At 37.7% G+C, this 17,880-nt stretch overlaps 1 protein-coding gene across 1 annotated transcript in view; it reads left to right on the top strand.

The window, feature by feature from the left end:
- The first annotated feature begins 3,212 nt into the window (after positions 1 to 3,212).
- Positions 3,213 to 17,880, top strand: part of Kcnh7 (potassium voltage-gated channel subfamily H member 7) — a 479,251-nt gene continuing 464,583 nt past the window's right edge. The window contains 2 exon segments of the mRNA NM_131912.1: positions 3,213 to 3,470; positions 5,180 to 5,410. Coding sequence (NP_571987.1) covers positions 3,395 to 3,470; positions 5,180 to 5,410 — 307 coding nt within the window. The 5' untranslated portion in view covers positions 3,213 to 3,394.

Here is a 17,880-nt window from a genome sequence, read left to right as displayed (position 1 = left end):
TATTAATTTTATTATGTTCCAGGCATTGTTAAAACATCTGTATATTTAAATTCTTAATAGCTTAGGTTCATGGCAGTGTGAATAACCAAGTGAGTTTTATGAGTCTATTTCTTATCTTTACTCATAATTAGGTGACTGGATATCAAGCTATATATTTCACAGGATTCTAAGAGCTAGTATATATACATTTTCAGTTGTTGGACTTAACAACTCCAAAATAACCAAAATGATTTTTAGAAATAAATATCCGGTTAGATTTTAAGGGAGTGAGGAAGAAAGGACTTTCCAGCTAGCAAGAACCTTGAGTGTCACCCTCTGGCTTTATTCTATTATTGGGTGAGTATAGATTAATGTACTTCTCTCCACTATACCAATATATAATGCATGAACACAATTACTAGGGTAATTTAGAAACAGGATACCTTTAATCTTCTGCTCGAATCAATCAATTACAATACATAGATTATGGACTGTTCTATGATTTTATGTAGACTCATGAATAGAACTGGTCTTAGTTAAATGTGGCTGGGGAAATGTGAAACCTATAATCTTACTTATATGTTACACAGGATATGGAAATTTATCATGTATTTCATTAACCAATCCTAACAGACCATTCTGAGAGTTTCAGCTAAAGAGGAAATACTCTAGAGAATAGAATTCCATGTTTCCTCTTGAAGAATGTGGAGTTATAGGGTTTCTAAACTGAATAGCCTGTGAAAGTCAGTCTCACAGTCATAAACAGAAACACTGCACAGCAAACTTCTGCATGTCAAGTTTTCTTATCCTGTGGTAGGGAGACATTGTTTTCAAAATACAATGGGGATGGTTACTACCTTGGAGTGGTTTTCATTTTCTGAGCTTGCAAGTCATTTAAAATGTATTAGCTAGACATGCTGCTTTGTATTACTGCATCATGAAACCTTATAGGCCATGAAACTTTATATGGAAAACTTACAATCCACACCATTTGTATTCCTTTATTCTCTGGAATCCTTGATTGGGGGGTATGTTTAAACTAAACTTATCAGCTTTAGTTTAAAAGCTAAGTAAAAATGGAAGGTGTTTAAGAAATCTTTCAAAAATAGCAATTTGTATTTTTCTAGGCATTTGGTGACGAAGATTGGGGTATATGTCTTAACAGCCATTGACAGAGTTTGCAGTCCCACTGTCATTGTTGGGTATCCTACACTCACTAAGGCAGTATAAAATCAGCACCACGGATAGCTCCATATTTTAGCCTCTGGAACAGGAATTATTCTTGCAAGTCCAACAGCAGATGCAGAACAGGGTCACAAAATAATCTACCTACAAAGAAAAAGAAAAGGAAAAGAAAAGAAAGGAAAAGAAAAGAAAAGAAAAGAAAAGAAAAGAAAAGAAAAGAAAAGAAAAGAAACCAGGTATCTGCAAAGTGTGTGTCCTCAATATTGCAAGGAACATAACTGCACAGATTCAAGAAAAAAATCAAGCTAATAACTAGAAAATTGAACTTTACCAGGCACTGTCTTCCCTTTGATTTGTTTTTCAATACTTTCAATAAAATTACTTAGAATTTCTTCAATTCTTGTTTTTATTTGGATTTTGGGGGCTTGCGTTTTATAGAATATAAGAAGTGTCATGTTAATCTCTTCTTTACCACAACACAGGTGGTTCACCCTCCTAAACTCACATTGCCTCTCCTGTCACTTAGCTCCACTCTCATTATTTATTTCACTTCAGATTTGAGGTGTAAGTGAAGAGATATCAGTCTGACTGATCTAGATAAAGTAGGACAATGGGCTGCAACCTGACTTATCAGCGACTTCTTTACCATGCAGCTACACGTCCTGATGGAAGTCTATGGTCCTTTATTGGCAGCCAGAAACAAGCGGTTTGTCTATGTTCTCTTTTGTAGCTTGAAACGATGATGATAAACACTTACAAACGGGCGCGTAGAAAGAGCTATTAAAGATGACCGCATAAATGAAGGGAAAGAAGCAGGAGGGGAGGAGATGAAACCTGGAAAATCAACTTTGAAAAGATGTTTTCCTAGCACAGCTTGCCTTAAGTATCCAGGAGCATGTGAACCAAATAAAGTACATGTAAATCAGGAGATTCCCACATTGGAAGCCTCCGAGAAGCAAGAACGAAGAGGTCTCAGTGTTGCTCTTCTGGTCTCTTCTTGTCTTATGCAAGCACTTCCTTAGAAAAGGTGAGAAAACAAGAAATTGGCTAGTGTATTTAGAAGGTGATTAACAAGGGAGGTCACTTGAAGGCTGGGAACTCTTAGCCCCACCCACCTTTTGTTCCTCCTCCCTGGCGCTCAGCCTCACCCACTTCAAACTCTGGGCTTGTTTTGTACCATTTGCTTACACAATCTTTGGCAATCTCTAGCACAAGAGAGACCCAGACACCCTCAACATTGCAACTCCTCTGGGACTCCCTTGGGGAAACCCGGCATGCTCAGCGGTGCTCTGGATAGCCCGAGCTTTACTCAGGGCCCACCCCTGAGGGGCTCAGAGTCTGTAAGCTGAACCCCGAAATTGTACCTGCACTCTTAGGTGGCACATCTTAGATCTTCAGCATCCTGAGCGCCAGCAAAGCCGAGGCTGGCTTCTCACCTGTCTTTTCTTTGCAGCTGAGGGTGTGTTAGCTACCACGGTGTGAAGCGCTTAACGATGGAGCCCGGTGGCTAGTGGCTGTGGAGATCACCTTCCCAGAGTAGCTGTTTTATCACTGAGTTTTGGAGATTTCTTGGCTGCCTTCCGCTAAGGCACGCTTGAGTAACCCGAGCTGTGGTGGCGCCCAAGCTCCCAGGATAAAGGCTGTGTGTGTGTGTGTGTGTGTGTGTGTGTGTGTGTGTGTGTGTGTAGGGGGAGAGGGCGGGGACAGAAACGTCAACCCCCCCCACCCTGCCTCCTTTTCTTTTTCCCCTTCCTGCAAAAGGCGCACAAGTCTTCCACCCAACCGCACCCCCGCCCACCAGCAATCCTTTGGGCTCTGGGCAACAGCCAGATTAAGCCCATTTGCACTGAGAAATTGGCGCTGTTTGGGAGAAGAGGAAACAGATCGATTGCCCTTGTGACTCCCCGCCCCGCCACCCCGGCCCAGCCCGCCCCCCGCGTTCCTCGGCCCTCCCCCGCCGCCTCCCGCACCCCGCCTCCTCCCCTCCCCGCCCCCAAGCCTCTCACTCGACGCAGGCCGGTGCGAGGCCCCCTCCGGAAGGTGAGCGGGATGGATTGGACTTCGGCGGGGAACGCGGGTGTCTCGAAGTGGTGCTAATGGAAAGAGATTTCTGCTCCCCAAAGAAGATGCGCTGCCACAAAGAGCGGCTTGCGCGCCGGCCTGGGCTCTAGCCCGGGAGACATCCCGGGAGAACTCCGAGCTCGGAGCGCTCGGCGAAGACCCGGGCAACATGCCTGTTCGCAGGGGGCATGTGGCACCGCAAAACACCTTCCTGGGGACCATCATACGGAAATTTGAAGGGCAGAGTAAGTTCGTTTGTTCTCTCCTGTCGCTCGCTTTCGGCTTTGGTAGACCACTTGGCGTCCGTCGCTTCCAAGCTAGAGGGATGGACAACTCCAGGCTGTCAAGTTAGAGACTGGGAAAGCCAGGCAGGCAGTTCGGGTGGCGGCGGGAGGGAGTGTTCTCTCTCTAATATTAATTTGGATTTACATTTTATATTATGGACTCCATTGTACAAGGCAATTTGATCCTCCTCTCCCACTGCTCCATTATCTGCCTTGGTACTTCATGCCCTACTAGTCTACTACCTTAAAGGGAACGTGCTGGTATAACATGGGCTTGTATTATAAGGCTCCTTTTCTGTGGCAGACTTTTTAAAGTCAGGAGCAGAACCGACGACTATAGGCTCCAAACAAGAGCATGTAAATGGTAGTATCGATGCAAATGGCTATGCAAACCGTGTTTTCTCGTGGTGTAAACTGCTGGGCTGTGGGATGTCAAGGATGCTTGCTTGACATTAGTTGACTCTTAAAACTGAACTTTGTACGGAAACAGAAAATAGACGCCAAAGAATAATTCGGTGAGCAGTGAACTGGTTTGAGTGCAAGCAGCTCACTACTGAAAAAAACATATTTGTGTCTCTTTGTCGCTCCCCTAAATATAAGGTGTAGAAATGTAAAAAGCAAAGGGCAGTCCATGAATCCCACAGAGAATGAATGTAGAGAAATCTTATGTACTCATGTAAGCAAAACACCGGGAATTATTTTCTATAAATATAATAATTTAAAATCCTGTAGTTGTCTATTTATATTCTGCACTAACTCTACCTCAGCATGCATTCATGTTGCCTGCTTTATACATTTTTCCAGTACTGCATTTAGTGATGGGAAGATCTGGTACCTGTCTGTGTACAACATGAACTTCTCTATTCTGCTCCACATTCTTTCTGGAAATAGCAAATATAACTTGTTATCACACCTAATGTGATTTGTATTTAAATATCTACTATTATACAATATTATAGTTTGTTCCAAACAGAAAGTTTAAAAACTGTGTTATATTGTGTAATTGGATTTTTTTAATCTTGGAAATTGAGCGTCATGAAAGTGTGAATATTTTACATTATTTATTGTTGCTAAATGTGGAGTGGTTTCATTGCTAAAGATAATTGTCTTAAAAAGATAAAAGCATGTATTAAAAAATACAACATACGCCTTCTTTACAGAAGTCAAGAAAAACCAAATCCAAGAATAACTTTGAGAAAGTTGCATTCTAAGATCCAGTCAATGTTGAAGTGAGAAGCCTGGCAGTTACAGGACTTTTTAATTTTCTGGCTTAAGAAATTTTTATCATTCAATTAAATGCAATTCTGGAATTACCCATTGCCAAGTTGCTTGTCTGTCTGTCCACCAGGAACTCCTGGGACTCAAAGAGCTTGAGAACTAAACAAATTGGAAATTTCTGTTCTTGCAATTGAAGAGTAATTTTCTTAATTTCTTGTATTAAATCATGTATTGCCACAGATCTCACATGTGACATTTGTAGAGGTGTGTGTGTGTGTGTGTGTGTGTGTGTGTGTGTGTGTTTGTGATTTTTGTAATTCTCTTGGAAAGGTCTAAGTGATTTGGGGGAAGCCACTGCATTTCAGACCCTCATTATGCAACAAATTGCTTTACTGTTTGCGAGAACCTTTTGGAAGATTTTAAAAAGATGTCTTACCATCTTCTTGTTGCAGATAAAAAATTTATCATTGCAAATGCCAGAGTACAGAACTGTGCCATCATCTACTGCAATGATGGCTTCTGTGAGATGACAGGTTTCTCCAGGCCAGATGTCATGCAGAAGCCATGCACCTGCGACTTTCTCCATGGGCCTGAGACCAAGAGGCATGATATTGCCCAGATTGCCCAGGCGCTGTTGGGGTCAGAGGAGAGGAAAGTGGAGGTCACCTACTATCACAAGAATGGTAATGTGAATCCAGCTAGGATTCCTTCTATTTGATTCCCTTGGAGTGAAATTTCAATTACCGAAAGTTCATATGCAGACAAAGTCTCATAGAATTAATAGTGGACAGATTTTTTTTAAAATATAAAGTCTTAGTATCCAAGAAGTATGCATGTTCTTATTTGACCAGTAGGAAAAATTTCTTCTTTGTGTAAGCATACCTTGTTTGAACTTTGTAGAGGTGCAGTAACTTAATGTCACCAAGGACAAAAATGCTATAAGTCATCCCTGACACTTCTCGAAGGAGTGATGTGAGGGTTAGTAACTCACTGCTTGCATTTTTCTATGCATAGTGTGAGAGGGCACATGTTATCTGCCTGCAGTTGAACATGTTACCAAGCATGTTCACTGAAGCAGTGTAATCTGAAATGAAAATTGGTATGGTGATGAGTGTATCTTGGTTTTTTAAGTGTTGGTTGTTGGTACCTTTTGTTCCTTTCATCTGTTTTTAAAGATTAGGTACTGTTTATAAAATCCTTTACAACTGAGCAACTAAACTTGGTTTCATACAATTGTTATAAAACAAGGAATACAGAAGACATTACTTGTTGTAAGAAATATAGAAAATAGTGAAAGGAAGGTTAATTCTTTGTCTAATTTTCTTGTAAATGTACAGTTATTAATATGATCTTGTTAAGTAGTTATTAGCATTTAAAATTAAGTCTATTATTTTAAGTTCAAGTACACACTACCTTCTTCTAGCCTTTCCCTGGGAATGGTGTGCATGCATTTACACTGTAATGCACATGCACACATGCACACACACACACACACACACACAAATACACAGAGGCATGCATGTACACACATACATGGTCACACACACATATATTCAGATATAAATAACTGAATATAAATATGTTACTGCATATGAATACTTATATAATTCACTTTAAGTTATAGACATACTATCACATGTGCACATGTAAATTGCCAAGTTAGTAAACCATTTGTAGAAAAAAGTACACTGTAACTTATTTTGCCAATGTTGCATCATCTATTTCTGTTTTATTTTCAAAAATTAATGAGCTGAGGAGAATCTTTTCAGAGTTTTAGAAAATCCTTAAGTTTGGTAATGTATGCCATCCTATAGGCTCACCACATTATGACTCTTTATTTGAAAACTACAGAGAAAAAAATAGTGAAAGGAAGGTTAATTCTTTGTCTAATTTTCTTGTAATTAAATGTTTCACAGTAAGAAATGTACAGTTCTTAATTACTGGAATTTTCCATTGTATGGACTTGATTTGAGTGGGAATTGCAACCCAAGTATTACTGAAAGACAGGTTTGTATAACTTTGCATCGCTCGGGAATGGAAGCAATTCTATGATTATCAAAGAGCACAGAGCTTGTTTCTTAAGTTCTTCTCCGTTTACTCTTATTTTCTGATCAGTAGCATTGTGTACTGTAACTAGCCTGGTTGCTGCATCATCTCGAAACATCGCTGTATGAGGTTATCACAAAGCACCTTACCTTACCTCTTACCTACTTTATGCCAAGAAATCAGATTTTTGAAACTGTAAGAACTTCTTTGAAATGGAAGTCATTTCTTCTCTGGCTGTACCACATGATGTTGACATGGTCGACATTGTGGTTAAGACATGGCAGCCCATAGTCGGTATATTTTCAAGATTGCTTCAGGATGTTTTCAACTTGAAAAAGTTAAAGCACTGCCCTTAATAAGTCAGTGAGGAACTAAGTACAATTTCAGTTTAAAACAAGAATTGTATCTATTATATGGTAACTAAAATGTGGAATTTCTGACACTCCTCAGTTTATTCACTGTAACTAAAAAATGAGCTCAGAACTGTTTTCAAGAGGAATTTTATTTGTAAGTACAAACCTGTTGGTTACAAAGCCTATAGTAAAGATGTCCATGCATTGACCGTTGACAATTTATGTCTGAGTGGTTTGCTTAACTATATGAAATTTGAAGGGGGGGGAGGGAGGGAGGGAGAGAGAGAGAGAGAGAGAGAGAGAGAGAGAGAGAGAGAGAGAGAGAGGGAGAGGGAGAGAGAGAGAGAATGTAGTACAAGGAATCTTTTTTGTTTGGAAGCTTGTGGAAGCATAGGTATGTCAATTTTTTCATGCAAATCTTGCCTTTACTGATGTTTTTCAGGTGTGACACACTTCTAAGGAGCAGGGCCTCTTTAGTGCTAGCAAGAAACTGTCTATTTAGCTTTAGCTGGTAGAGGAAATAAGTAGATGAACTCAGTTTCTTTTTCTTTTCTTTTCTTTTTTTTTTTTTCAATTTTCCAGGGAAAAGTTACTGAGTCCGATCCCCTTGGAGACTGTTAAGATAGAGAGACATTTCCCCACTTTGGATGCAATAAACTAGTGGTTGGCTTAACCTGGAGAGTTTGTTTATTCACATGACACCTATAAAATCAGTGAAGGCTCATGAGACACACATGTTTGATAGTCTCACCTCTTATTGACATGCTGCAGGCCACCTTATTTTTCTAAAAGCAGACAGAAAAAAACAAACTATAGAAACATGTTCATTGGTTTGATTCTTTTTTTTTTTCCTTTTTTCGGAACTGGGGACAGAACCCAGGGCCTTGTGCTTGCTAGGCAAGCGCTCCACCACTGAGCTAAATCCCCAACCCCCATTGGTTTGATTCATAAAGTTTCCTTAATGCCTTTTAACTGAGGTGATTTACTTTGATCGTTCATTTTCTTAACTCTTGATTCTTTTCAGTAAATGCTTCCTTTACTTATTATCAAACCAGCAGTTCAATGTTTTATGTAACACACACACACACACACACACACACACACACACACATTAATAATACAGTGTAATGAATACAATGAGAAAGTTAGGAACTGCTGCTATAGTCTGTGTTTTCTATTCAATAATGATGGATCAGCAAAAGTACTCTTAAGCATCAAAATATCTGAGAATCAAGCCATTATTTTTGAAGCCTTGTTTTTTGAAGTGGCTCGTTGGCTTGCTGAGCAGAAGCCAGAGAAGCATCAGCTTGCCCCAGTGGAAGCACCGTGTGCCGCACGCTTCAGTGAGAAGCTGTACCTCCTATCCTTGCTCCGTATGTGACTCTTCTAGGTAGAGTTGAGCTTGCTGTTTACCCGAATATCAACTCTTAAAACCCCACTTATCTGAAGTAGAAGCACTTGACAGCTCTTCCTTTGAGAATTCTATTTTACAGTTTAAGTCATTATTGCATAAATCATTCTTGGCAGCTCTGAATGTTGCTTGAGGTGATAAAGCTGTAAATCTTTTGACATGAAACTCTAATTATATAAAACTATAATTACACCGAGGCTTATATAAGGGTGGGCATGATTTTAATACTGTGATACCTTCATGTTTAAAAAAAAACCATACCTAGAAATGGGGTCGTGATTGGGAACTAGAAAATATTTATTCTCTTGTCTGTGGCTTGTAGGTGATGGAATAAGAAAAATAAAACAATAGCTTAATTGGCTCTACTTTAATTTACTTGCTTACCTGAGTTTCGGTTCATCCTGTCGTAGAAATAGCTTGTCGAGCACTGCACAGCCTTCCAGCTCGATTTACGTGTATAGCACAAGTCACTAAGCAACTTTAAGAATATGGAGAAACCAAAGTAAACTTCAGTGAAATTAAAGGAGCCTCATGATTTTAGCATTAAGATTCTAGACACAGTACAGTCAAAAATTTTATCAACCAATCAGTATTGTATGGGGTTGCCTGTCTTGACTTTGTGCTGCTTTTGAATAACTGGAAAATTGGAAGTAGCTAAGGAAAGTCCTCAACGGATCAGCTCAGAGCTCCAGAGGCAATGTTTAATTCCACTGAAGTTGAAAATGGTCTTGGGTTTGCTAACATTGAGCTTCTCTTCCCTGCAAGCTATGCAGAAAGATCTAAAAGGTTTTGTTCTGCAAGTAAGAGTGAAGGCCCCTCCAGGGATTCACCTCTCTTAGGTGACATGTTACTTACTTGTACACAGAAGACAGAGTGGTGTATGCTTTGAGGGCATTTGTATGACAGAGCAAATGAAAGTTCACTTGCAATTTCTAAACCATAGATGTTTTCAAGAGGTTGTTTATAAACAAAGACAAAGGTAGGATCCTTATGACATTTAGAGTCAGTTACTAATCTTCCTCTCTCCCTCAACTTTAAAATAACCATTAATGTATACTTTTTTTTAATCATACTTTGTCACTTGAACGCTATAATGACGTCTTAAGGAAGTAATGAGGTTTGGTAAAATTTTAGTCATATGAAATAACTATTATAATAGCTTTACATAAGCTTTATGCACATAATGTATTCAGCTCTTCTAATTCTTGGATTGTGTAGTAGAGATGCAGATGGTGGTTTTAAATACAGAAATAGAAATATAGTTTTTGTGTGTGTGTGATTCAAGCAACAGGAAAGTTTTCCAAGGAGTGTGCTGCCTGGGATTTCTTTTCTTTCTCTCTCTTGACTTCTCCATACTTTTATCCCATAAGGTATTGTTATATCTGAGATTCTAAAATTCATTTTCTTTCACAGATACGTTTTTTTCCCCTAACACCGCATGCCTTCTGGAGTTTATACTTGATCCATTGTATCTCTTTGTAAATTAACCATTCTGAAAAAGTAGTCCTCCCACAATTGGAAAACTTTAGTTCATTATTCCCTTGTATGAAACCGAAAGGTCCTGAAGGTGGGAGAGGTCTGATCCTAGCTTGGCACTGCATGCTCCAGCTCTGTGCTCCTGATCACTCCTGATCACTGGTGTCAAAAGACACGGTGTTTTCTGGTGGCTTGGGAAATGACTTCTTGGTTATTTTTATCAATTTCAAGGGACAGAGTAGGATAGTCAGAGCAGCTTGCTTTTCTCCTGAAGTCGAAGGGGTTGTGTTTGCTCTGTTCTTTGTTTTGGTTATTTGTCATAAATAGACACTAGGTCTGTTGCAGTCAACTTCTGAGGGAAACCTAGGACAGTTGAGCTCGTTGAGATAGCCGTTGTAGCATGGAGCACTGAGTTGAGCTATTCATAATGCCATTCTATTCAGAAGCCAGGAAATCATTTCTAATTTTTTTCTCTTCTATCTAAACTGTTGGTCAACAAATATCCCACAGTAATTCTCCTGCTTTCCATGCCGGTCAAGTCCTTTGACTAAAGTCTGCATGGCCCACTATCAGAAGCAGGGAAGTATTGTTTCCCCTCTTTACACTGTGATTCTCACATTGCCATCAGAGGGCTGTTGCCGAAACATGAATCACACTCATGTCTTAGTGAAATTAAGAATCACTGTAAGTGAATTTTATACATTAAATAAAGGATATAATTCCATAAAAATATGTGCCCTACTATCCACCTTTTATAGAAAGAACACCGAGACGAGAGACACTGAGTCATTTGTTAGATCCCAGTGTTCAAAATTGATGACGGGTCCCAAGCTCTTAGCAGCTTTTCCTCACTGCTCAGTGCACCTATGTAAGACCCTGGGCTCCAAACTTACACTCATTAAAACTCTGGATAAAGTTCAAGGCTTTTTTTCAATGTTTTTGTTGACCTTCAAAATCAAATTTAATAGGGTTTTCAAGTGGGAAATATTTACATAAAACAAGGGAAGTTTTCATCTCTAATATTATGGCTAACCTACCAAAATTTACCTTCTTGTTGCCTTAATTTCCTCTTCTCATACATATTAGAAAATAACAGCTTTAAAAAAAAAAAAAAAAACTAAGTATCCTGGCCACAACACTATCTGTGACGTGGTTCCTTGTTTGTAATGCATTCAGTGAAGATCAGTTAGTTGGATTAAGTATCAAGGTTGTTTCTTTAACAAATTTTATGCTTCAAACATATTTGATTATTGCAGGGTTTAAACATATATATTTAAATGTACGTATGTATGTATGTGTGTGTATGTGTGTATGTATGTATGTATGTATGTATGTATGTATGTATGTATGTATGTAAATACGTACCCAAGACTGTGTGAAATCCCCAGAAGATTTTCTCTTTAGCCTTTCCCTTCATTCTAACCTTCTGACTATCACAAACCTTCTGAGGAAGGAAGGAAATTTTTCTGATTATTCCTGATTTCCTTCAGAGTTCACTCCACTGGATGCCTAGGTGTTTGGTTCTTGATTCCAGTATAAATTCTAGACTAGGCTGCATCATACAATAAGTTATGCTCATTAAATTTATCTATTTTTCTGAACACTACCATAAAATATTAAATCTTCCTGATTTATGGACTCAGAAATGTGGATCAATGCTGGCCACAAGTGTGTGCTTAATAAATATCTTTTGAAGAATGAATATAGGCTGAAAAAATACCATAAGGTAATAAAGGTTGGAAAATTGACTGGTGGGCAAAGTATGATATTTTGGTTTACAAAAGTCACATATAAAATAACCTTCAGGGTAGTTTTCTCCTCAATTTATTCATGATCACATGATTTAATACTTTAGTGATGAAATCTGCTTTTTAATGTATAACTTTATACCTAGCAAACGTAGAATGAAAAGTAAAGAAAATATTTACCAGAAATTATTCCCATCACTTGCCACCAATCAATGACTCAGTATTGTCTCCAGCAATCTCTAAGAGCCATACCCACAGCTATCTTATGTAATTTTCTTATTTGATTTCTTTTTTGTTTGGGATAGTATCTCTAATAACTACTTGTATTCTCAATATTAGAATTTTATATATGGTTTATCATTATCAATTTTTATGACACAGTTACGTTTTGTAGCTCAGGCAGACCGGGAAATCGTTATTTAACCTAGGCGCCCTCAAATTTGAAATCCTCCTGCTTCAACTTCATGAGTGTTGGGAAAGTAAAGGCACACCACTACACCCAGTTCTGCTCAGTGATTTATTGAGATTGTCTAAGAGTAATGACACTTTGGTACTAATGTTATGCAATACTGAACAGATAAAGTCCAAAAAATAATTATTAATAATTTATTCAGATTATTATTTCCTCCTTCTTAACCATGATGTCTTAACAATGGTTAGCTGTTGTGCCCTATTTCTAATAATTAAAGTGAAGTTTTCACTTGTCCTACCTAAGTTTCAAGAAAACTGAGTATTAGATGCCCGGCATCATAACTGAACATTCTATAAAACTGTCTTAATTTTAATTGAAAAAACAATGTGCTGTTTCTATAACAACACTCATTTCTCAGGAAGCCCCATGTGATCTCTTCCGCTGGTGAAGAAGCACATCTGCTTCTAATTGAAGAAAACAATGGTTTCAAGTCTTGGTAGAATATTTCATACTACTTTTTCCTTAGGGATAAAATCAGCAGTGGCAGGTGCTGACGGCTAGAGATTTGCAAAGACAAAGAGAAAGGAATGGTGTTGATAATTTGTACAATTATTCGCTATTTGAAAGACGCCTTCAAATCACAATGTGACACAGTTTCTTGTGATACAATGTGTGGGTATGTCAAGTTTCTTGGGACACAGTGCTACTTTTCAGTTTTCTTCTGAAATACTTGAGAAGAATTTGACACTGCTGTAACAGCATATAAATTTAAATCAAATCTATTTGCAAAAACTCAATATTAAATTCATAAAAAGATTTATAATGAGGAAATAATTTTTAAACAAATTTCTATTTCTCTTTCCTTGCATACATTAACATTTTCTTCTTTCTCTGAGAAATCTTCGTTAACCCTACATTTGATTTAATATGCTAAAAGTTGATCTTTAGTGATGCAAGGTTTCAAATGAATGCAGAGTGGATGTGTTGTGGTACAACTAAAAGATGATTTCTTTTATACCACACTAGTGTTGGCACCATAGAGACACATTGTATCTGTGAGATATCTTCACCTCAGTCAACAAAGCCTCTCACCTGCTAAGCTCCACTCCATCTCACACTGCTGACGGCTACTCCCTGAGCCAGGCAGCAATCTCTCTACCCACCTAGTTCCCAAGGCAGGTTGCCACCGTGCCAGGCATATACATCCCAATTTCATGGAGGGCCTAGTGCGTCCTCCCATCACACTCTCCCTTGAACTAAATTAATTCACCACATGAAAGAACACAGTAACCTCTGATCTAATTGATAAGAAATAATTGCTCATCTAAACAGAATAAAGCCCTGTACACATCCATCCCTTACGAATAGTCATAACAACCCATAAATGTGCAGCAAGAAATCTTAACATCTGCTGCCATGTTCTTTTGGCTGCTCTCCTCCTCTTGATCCTGTCTCCTCCTCTCTAAAACTTTTCTCCTACCCATCCTTCCTTCTCACCTAATGACAGGACTCATTCAATCCTGTACCTGCCTTCACTGGCATAATGGCATCAACCTACATGGATGTGCCTTACAGATGTTACAGATGGTTACAGGTGTGGACTGAGGCCTTTTATTGAAATACATTTTTCATCAAAGAACTAACACTTATTGAACAGAAGTTCTGTGTCTGGTGTTTTATGAAAGTTGCTTTATTGCTTTACCATGGAAACACTGTGAGTTAATAGTATCATATCATTCCATTCTTCAAATTAGTTCACCTGTGATTAAAAGAAGTTACACAAAACATTAATGAGCACCTAGCAAGGGAACATGAGATTTACACGCTATACTTATCTTAGTTTATGGGCTATATTACACTGCCTCCAGATGAGATACTGTTATAGGCTACATGCATTTATTTTAGTTCTTAATCAAGGATTTGATTGATTATATATAGGATACATATACTAGGTTTGATTCACACCAGAAAGTGTTTTTCTCTAACTATTTTCTATTTAAACTTGATTTATTGAACAAATTTTTTTTTTCGGAGCTGGGGACCGAACCCAGGGCCTTGAGCTTCCTAGGTAAGCGCTCTATTATTGAACAAATTTAATCTCTACCTGGTACTTTTAAATTCAGTGGAATGTAGGTAGCAGTGTAGGACTAAAATTGTATAATTATGAGATTTGCTCTCTTTTATTCTTAAAATTTTCTGAAGTGTTGATTAGACATTATAAACCAATTTAAACTTTGGTATATCTTTTGTCTGGTTAGTCAGCAACAGGAGGAAAATCCATGCACGAGGGTGTTCTTCTTTTCCCTTTCTCACGAAATAGCTTTTTACTTCCTGGAAAGATTACACAAATTCTGAAAACCTATCATGGTTATTTAAAGGAAACCTTGAGTTTATTAAAGTGTCGTTTGCTTGAAACACTTCCTATTTTCTTCATCTTTAGTCAGTCATACTCGGTAACTGCTAGCATCTGAATTCTTCACCTCAGTGACCCTTAGCATTCCTCCCTAGTGCCCACTGAGATCCTTTGCCCAAGGAAAACTCTCAGCACCTCTTCCTTCATCCTTCAACACTTCCCCATTTCTAAGGAAAGGTCTGTACAGCATCAATCTCAGCTCATTTTAAAGGTGTTCTTTAAATCCCTTCAGGCACCTTTCCCACATCCCCTGACATTCCTTCCCATATCCCTATTAGGAGAATTGTGAAATGAGATTTTGGTAATATGTTTCAAAATTGGCCTTCTCTACTCAACATTTAACATTTTGAAAGCGCTTGTGGTAGTACTTGTTAAAGACTAGAAGAAATAGCACAAAAGTAGAAAATGATTTTAGAATAGACCAGGCACAAACATTTTTTGCTAATGAAAGTATTTGTAGCATTTTCAATGACTGTGTCTATAAGAAGTCTCATTCATTCACTCACTCACTCATTCATTTTGTCTTTCAATTCCATATGCTACTCCTTTGGGCAAATGTGGGAAATGTAAACATAAAGAACCTCTACTGCTTAGGCAATTGATATTAATTATAATACAATAATAATTGGCTAAAGTTTACTTACTTAAAATTCTCTAAAATATATACAGCTAATTGCCTTTCTTAGTAAGACTGGAACGAGAGATATGAGTGGTCAGACTAGCTCAGTTGTGTCCCAAACACCTATACACTTAACCAGTTCTGTTGGGTACCCTCAGGAAAATGAAAATAAGAAATCGACCATGTGATTTACACATTTGTATGTAGTCTTACATCAAAGTCTTTCCTACATTTTCCCCAATTACTCATAATAAAATATCTATAAAATCTTCCTTGTAATTGTTCTGATCTCTTTTTCTTCTGCCACCCTTACACTATAAATAGACTCATCTTATAACTGGTCTCTGCAAACAGGTAATTCTTCATTTTCTTACTTTTTTCCTTTGTTTTTATTTTTTTATAAGTCTTGTCAAACAGAATAATACTGTAAAGTCTGTATGGCGTCAAAAACAGGTCGCCAGTCAGGCACTGAGACCTGAGGTTTTCAACACCTCAGTCAGCAACGACCATCACAGATTTCACCCCCTTCTTGTAACTCCTCCATCTCCTCTTCTCTTTTTCTCTGTGATTTAGTTCCACTAGTAAAAACAAATAAAATAGAAAATACAGTCTCACATGTAGAAAATAGAAATGGATATCTACAGCACCAAAGTAAGAGACATTAGTTGATAAATGATGGCATATATCATCTGTAATTTTCTTTTGAAATATACTCCTGTGTATGCATATATGGAGGTAGTCTCTCTCAAAACAAGATCAGGACAGCATTATAGGAATAGCTTGATCACTTCACTGAAAATGTGTGCCGAATCAAAATATGTTGAAATGATTACGTATTTTCCCCATAACAACAGCCCCCAAACTACTGTGATATTCACTAAGCATTATTGAAGATAGGATATTACCAAAACACTTAAATATTTTGCAGCTTCTAACTTTGCACAATCGAAGGGGCATACCAAAAAATATACATTAATCTTGCTTATACGAATTATTTATTTATACACATATTTCCAGAAGAATAAATGTTGAATAAAACAATAGATGTATCTAAAATGATGCATTCATGTTTGGTACTTCTATTTTATTTTACAGTCCAAAAGGGAATGTATTGTCCCCTAATTTTTGTGAATAATAATAATATATGGCCTTCCCTCTAACTTTAGTTAAACCAATAAAAATGATCTTATCTGATCATCAAATTTTAATGTCAATTACTTACTGAAAAACATATATGCAAAATAACAGAAAATTGGTGCTGAATCTTGTTGTAAAGAGGTAGTAATGACAACTTAATGAATCTCCAACTGAGCTGGCTAGTAAATGCCCCTTCTCATACCAAGCTAACTCTTTCAAAAATTGCCTGTCAGCTTTACATTTCATTTTAGAAATTTACTAAGAGATTTTGAAAATTCGGACTTAAAAGTAGTATCTATTATTTAAATAATTTACCAGTTAAAAGTTAAAGCATTCACAGACCTTTATCATTTTTTTCTTGTAGAAGTTGCATTTTAGCTTGCTTTCAGTGTGTTGGCCGTACAAGGTTGTAAACCCACAGGAAATGAATAGGGTAAAAAAAGTAAATTGTAGCACATGTAATATGTGATGTCAAATAATCAATAACACACGAATGTGTAAGGAAAAACCCAAGCAAACAGGAACAGCACCATGTTTGACAAACCACCAGCTTTACCCATATATTTCTACATAACTCACTGCAAAGACAACAGGGAAAGGCCCTTGTCTCCCCAGCCCCCTTCCTCAACCAACACAAGTGGAACTCATGCAATTGGGTCTCTGGGGCTGTGACTCAACGCTTAGGTCTTCTCTCCAGGTGTTCTCTATAATGAATGTCACTTATTCAAGGCTCAGCAGGATTTATGGCTTCCCAGATTGCTCTTGTAATATTAGAATTTACTCCCTGAAAGAAGACATCCACAGAAAAGCCACTAATGATGTTCGAATCCAACGGTCCTATTAGCCAGCCTCTGCTCGGTTCACAGTCTAAAATTGCATTAGCCCCTCTTCACAGTTCATGCTTCTAGAGGGAACAGACGGTGTCCTACAGAAATTTCATACCTAGCAACACTCGTTATGCCAAATGTATTCATGGCAATGCTTGTGCGACGTGGATTACACAACATTTTATTCTAATTACTGACTCATTTGAAGGTGCCAATAATTTTAATGATGAATTTCCTTTTGGCAAATACTTCATATTAAAGAGTTGTTATTAGTCTTGGCATTTTGAAAATGTGAGCGATGCTGCTTCCGCTTTAAATATCTTCACCAAGGAAGAGTTTTATAATGCCATCTTGATTTTTTTTCTGTGCTAGAAAATAAATTTAAATGCCTGAAGAAGCGCCATCTCTATTACAGAAATGACAATTTCAAGTGTAACATGATAGACAAAGTAATCACATAAGCACTTATCAGGTGAGAGTTGTAGAATTGCTGATAAAATGTACTTTGAATGTGAAGAATGGAGATGAAACCCAATCCTTTAAATGGTGTTAGCTCTATAATGGAATACCTGGAAATACAACAAAAGGTATTTCAGGTACTGCATTTATTTTCGGATATCCTATATATACTCATCTCTCCAAAAATAATTCAATAGATACGGTATTTTTCATAGTAATGGCATGTTAACGTAACTAAAGGAGATTCCCTTG

The sequence above is a fragment of the Rattus norvegicus genome, chromosome 3, assembly GCF_021556685.1.
Source record: "Rattus norvegicus strain SHRSP/BbbUtx chromosome 3, alternate assembly SHRSP_T2T, whole genome shotgun sequence".
Taxonomy (NCBI): Eukaryota; Metazoa; Chordata; class Mammalia; order Rodentia; family Muridae; genus Rattus; species Rattus norvegicus.
The sequence above is the reverse complement of the archived record's forward strand: the minus strand, read 5'-3'. Positions and strand labels throughout refer to the sequence as shown.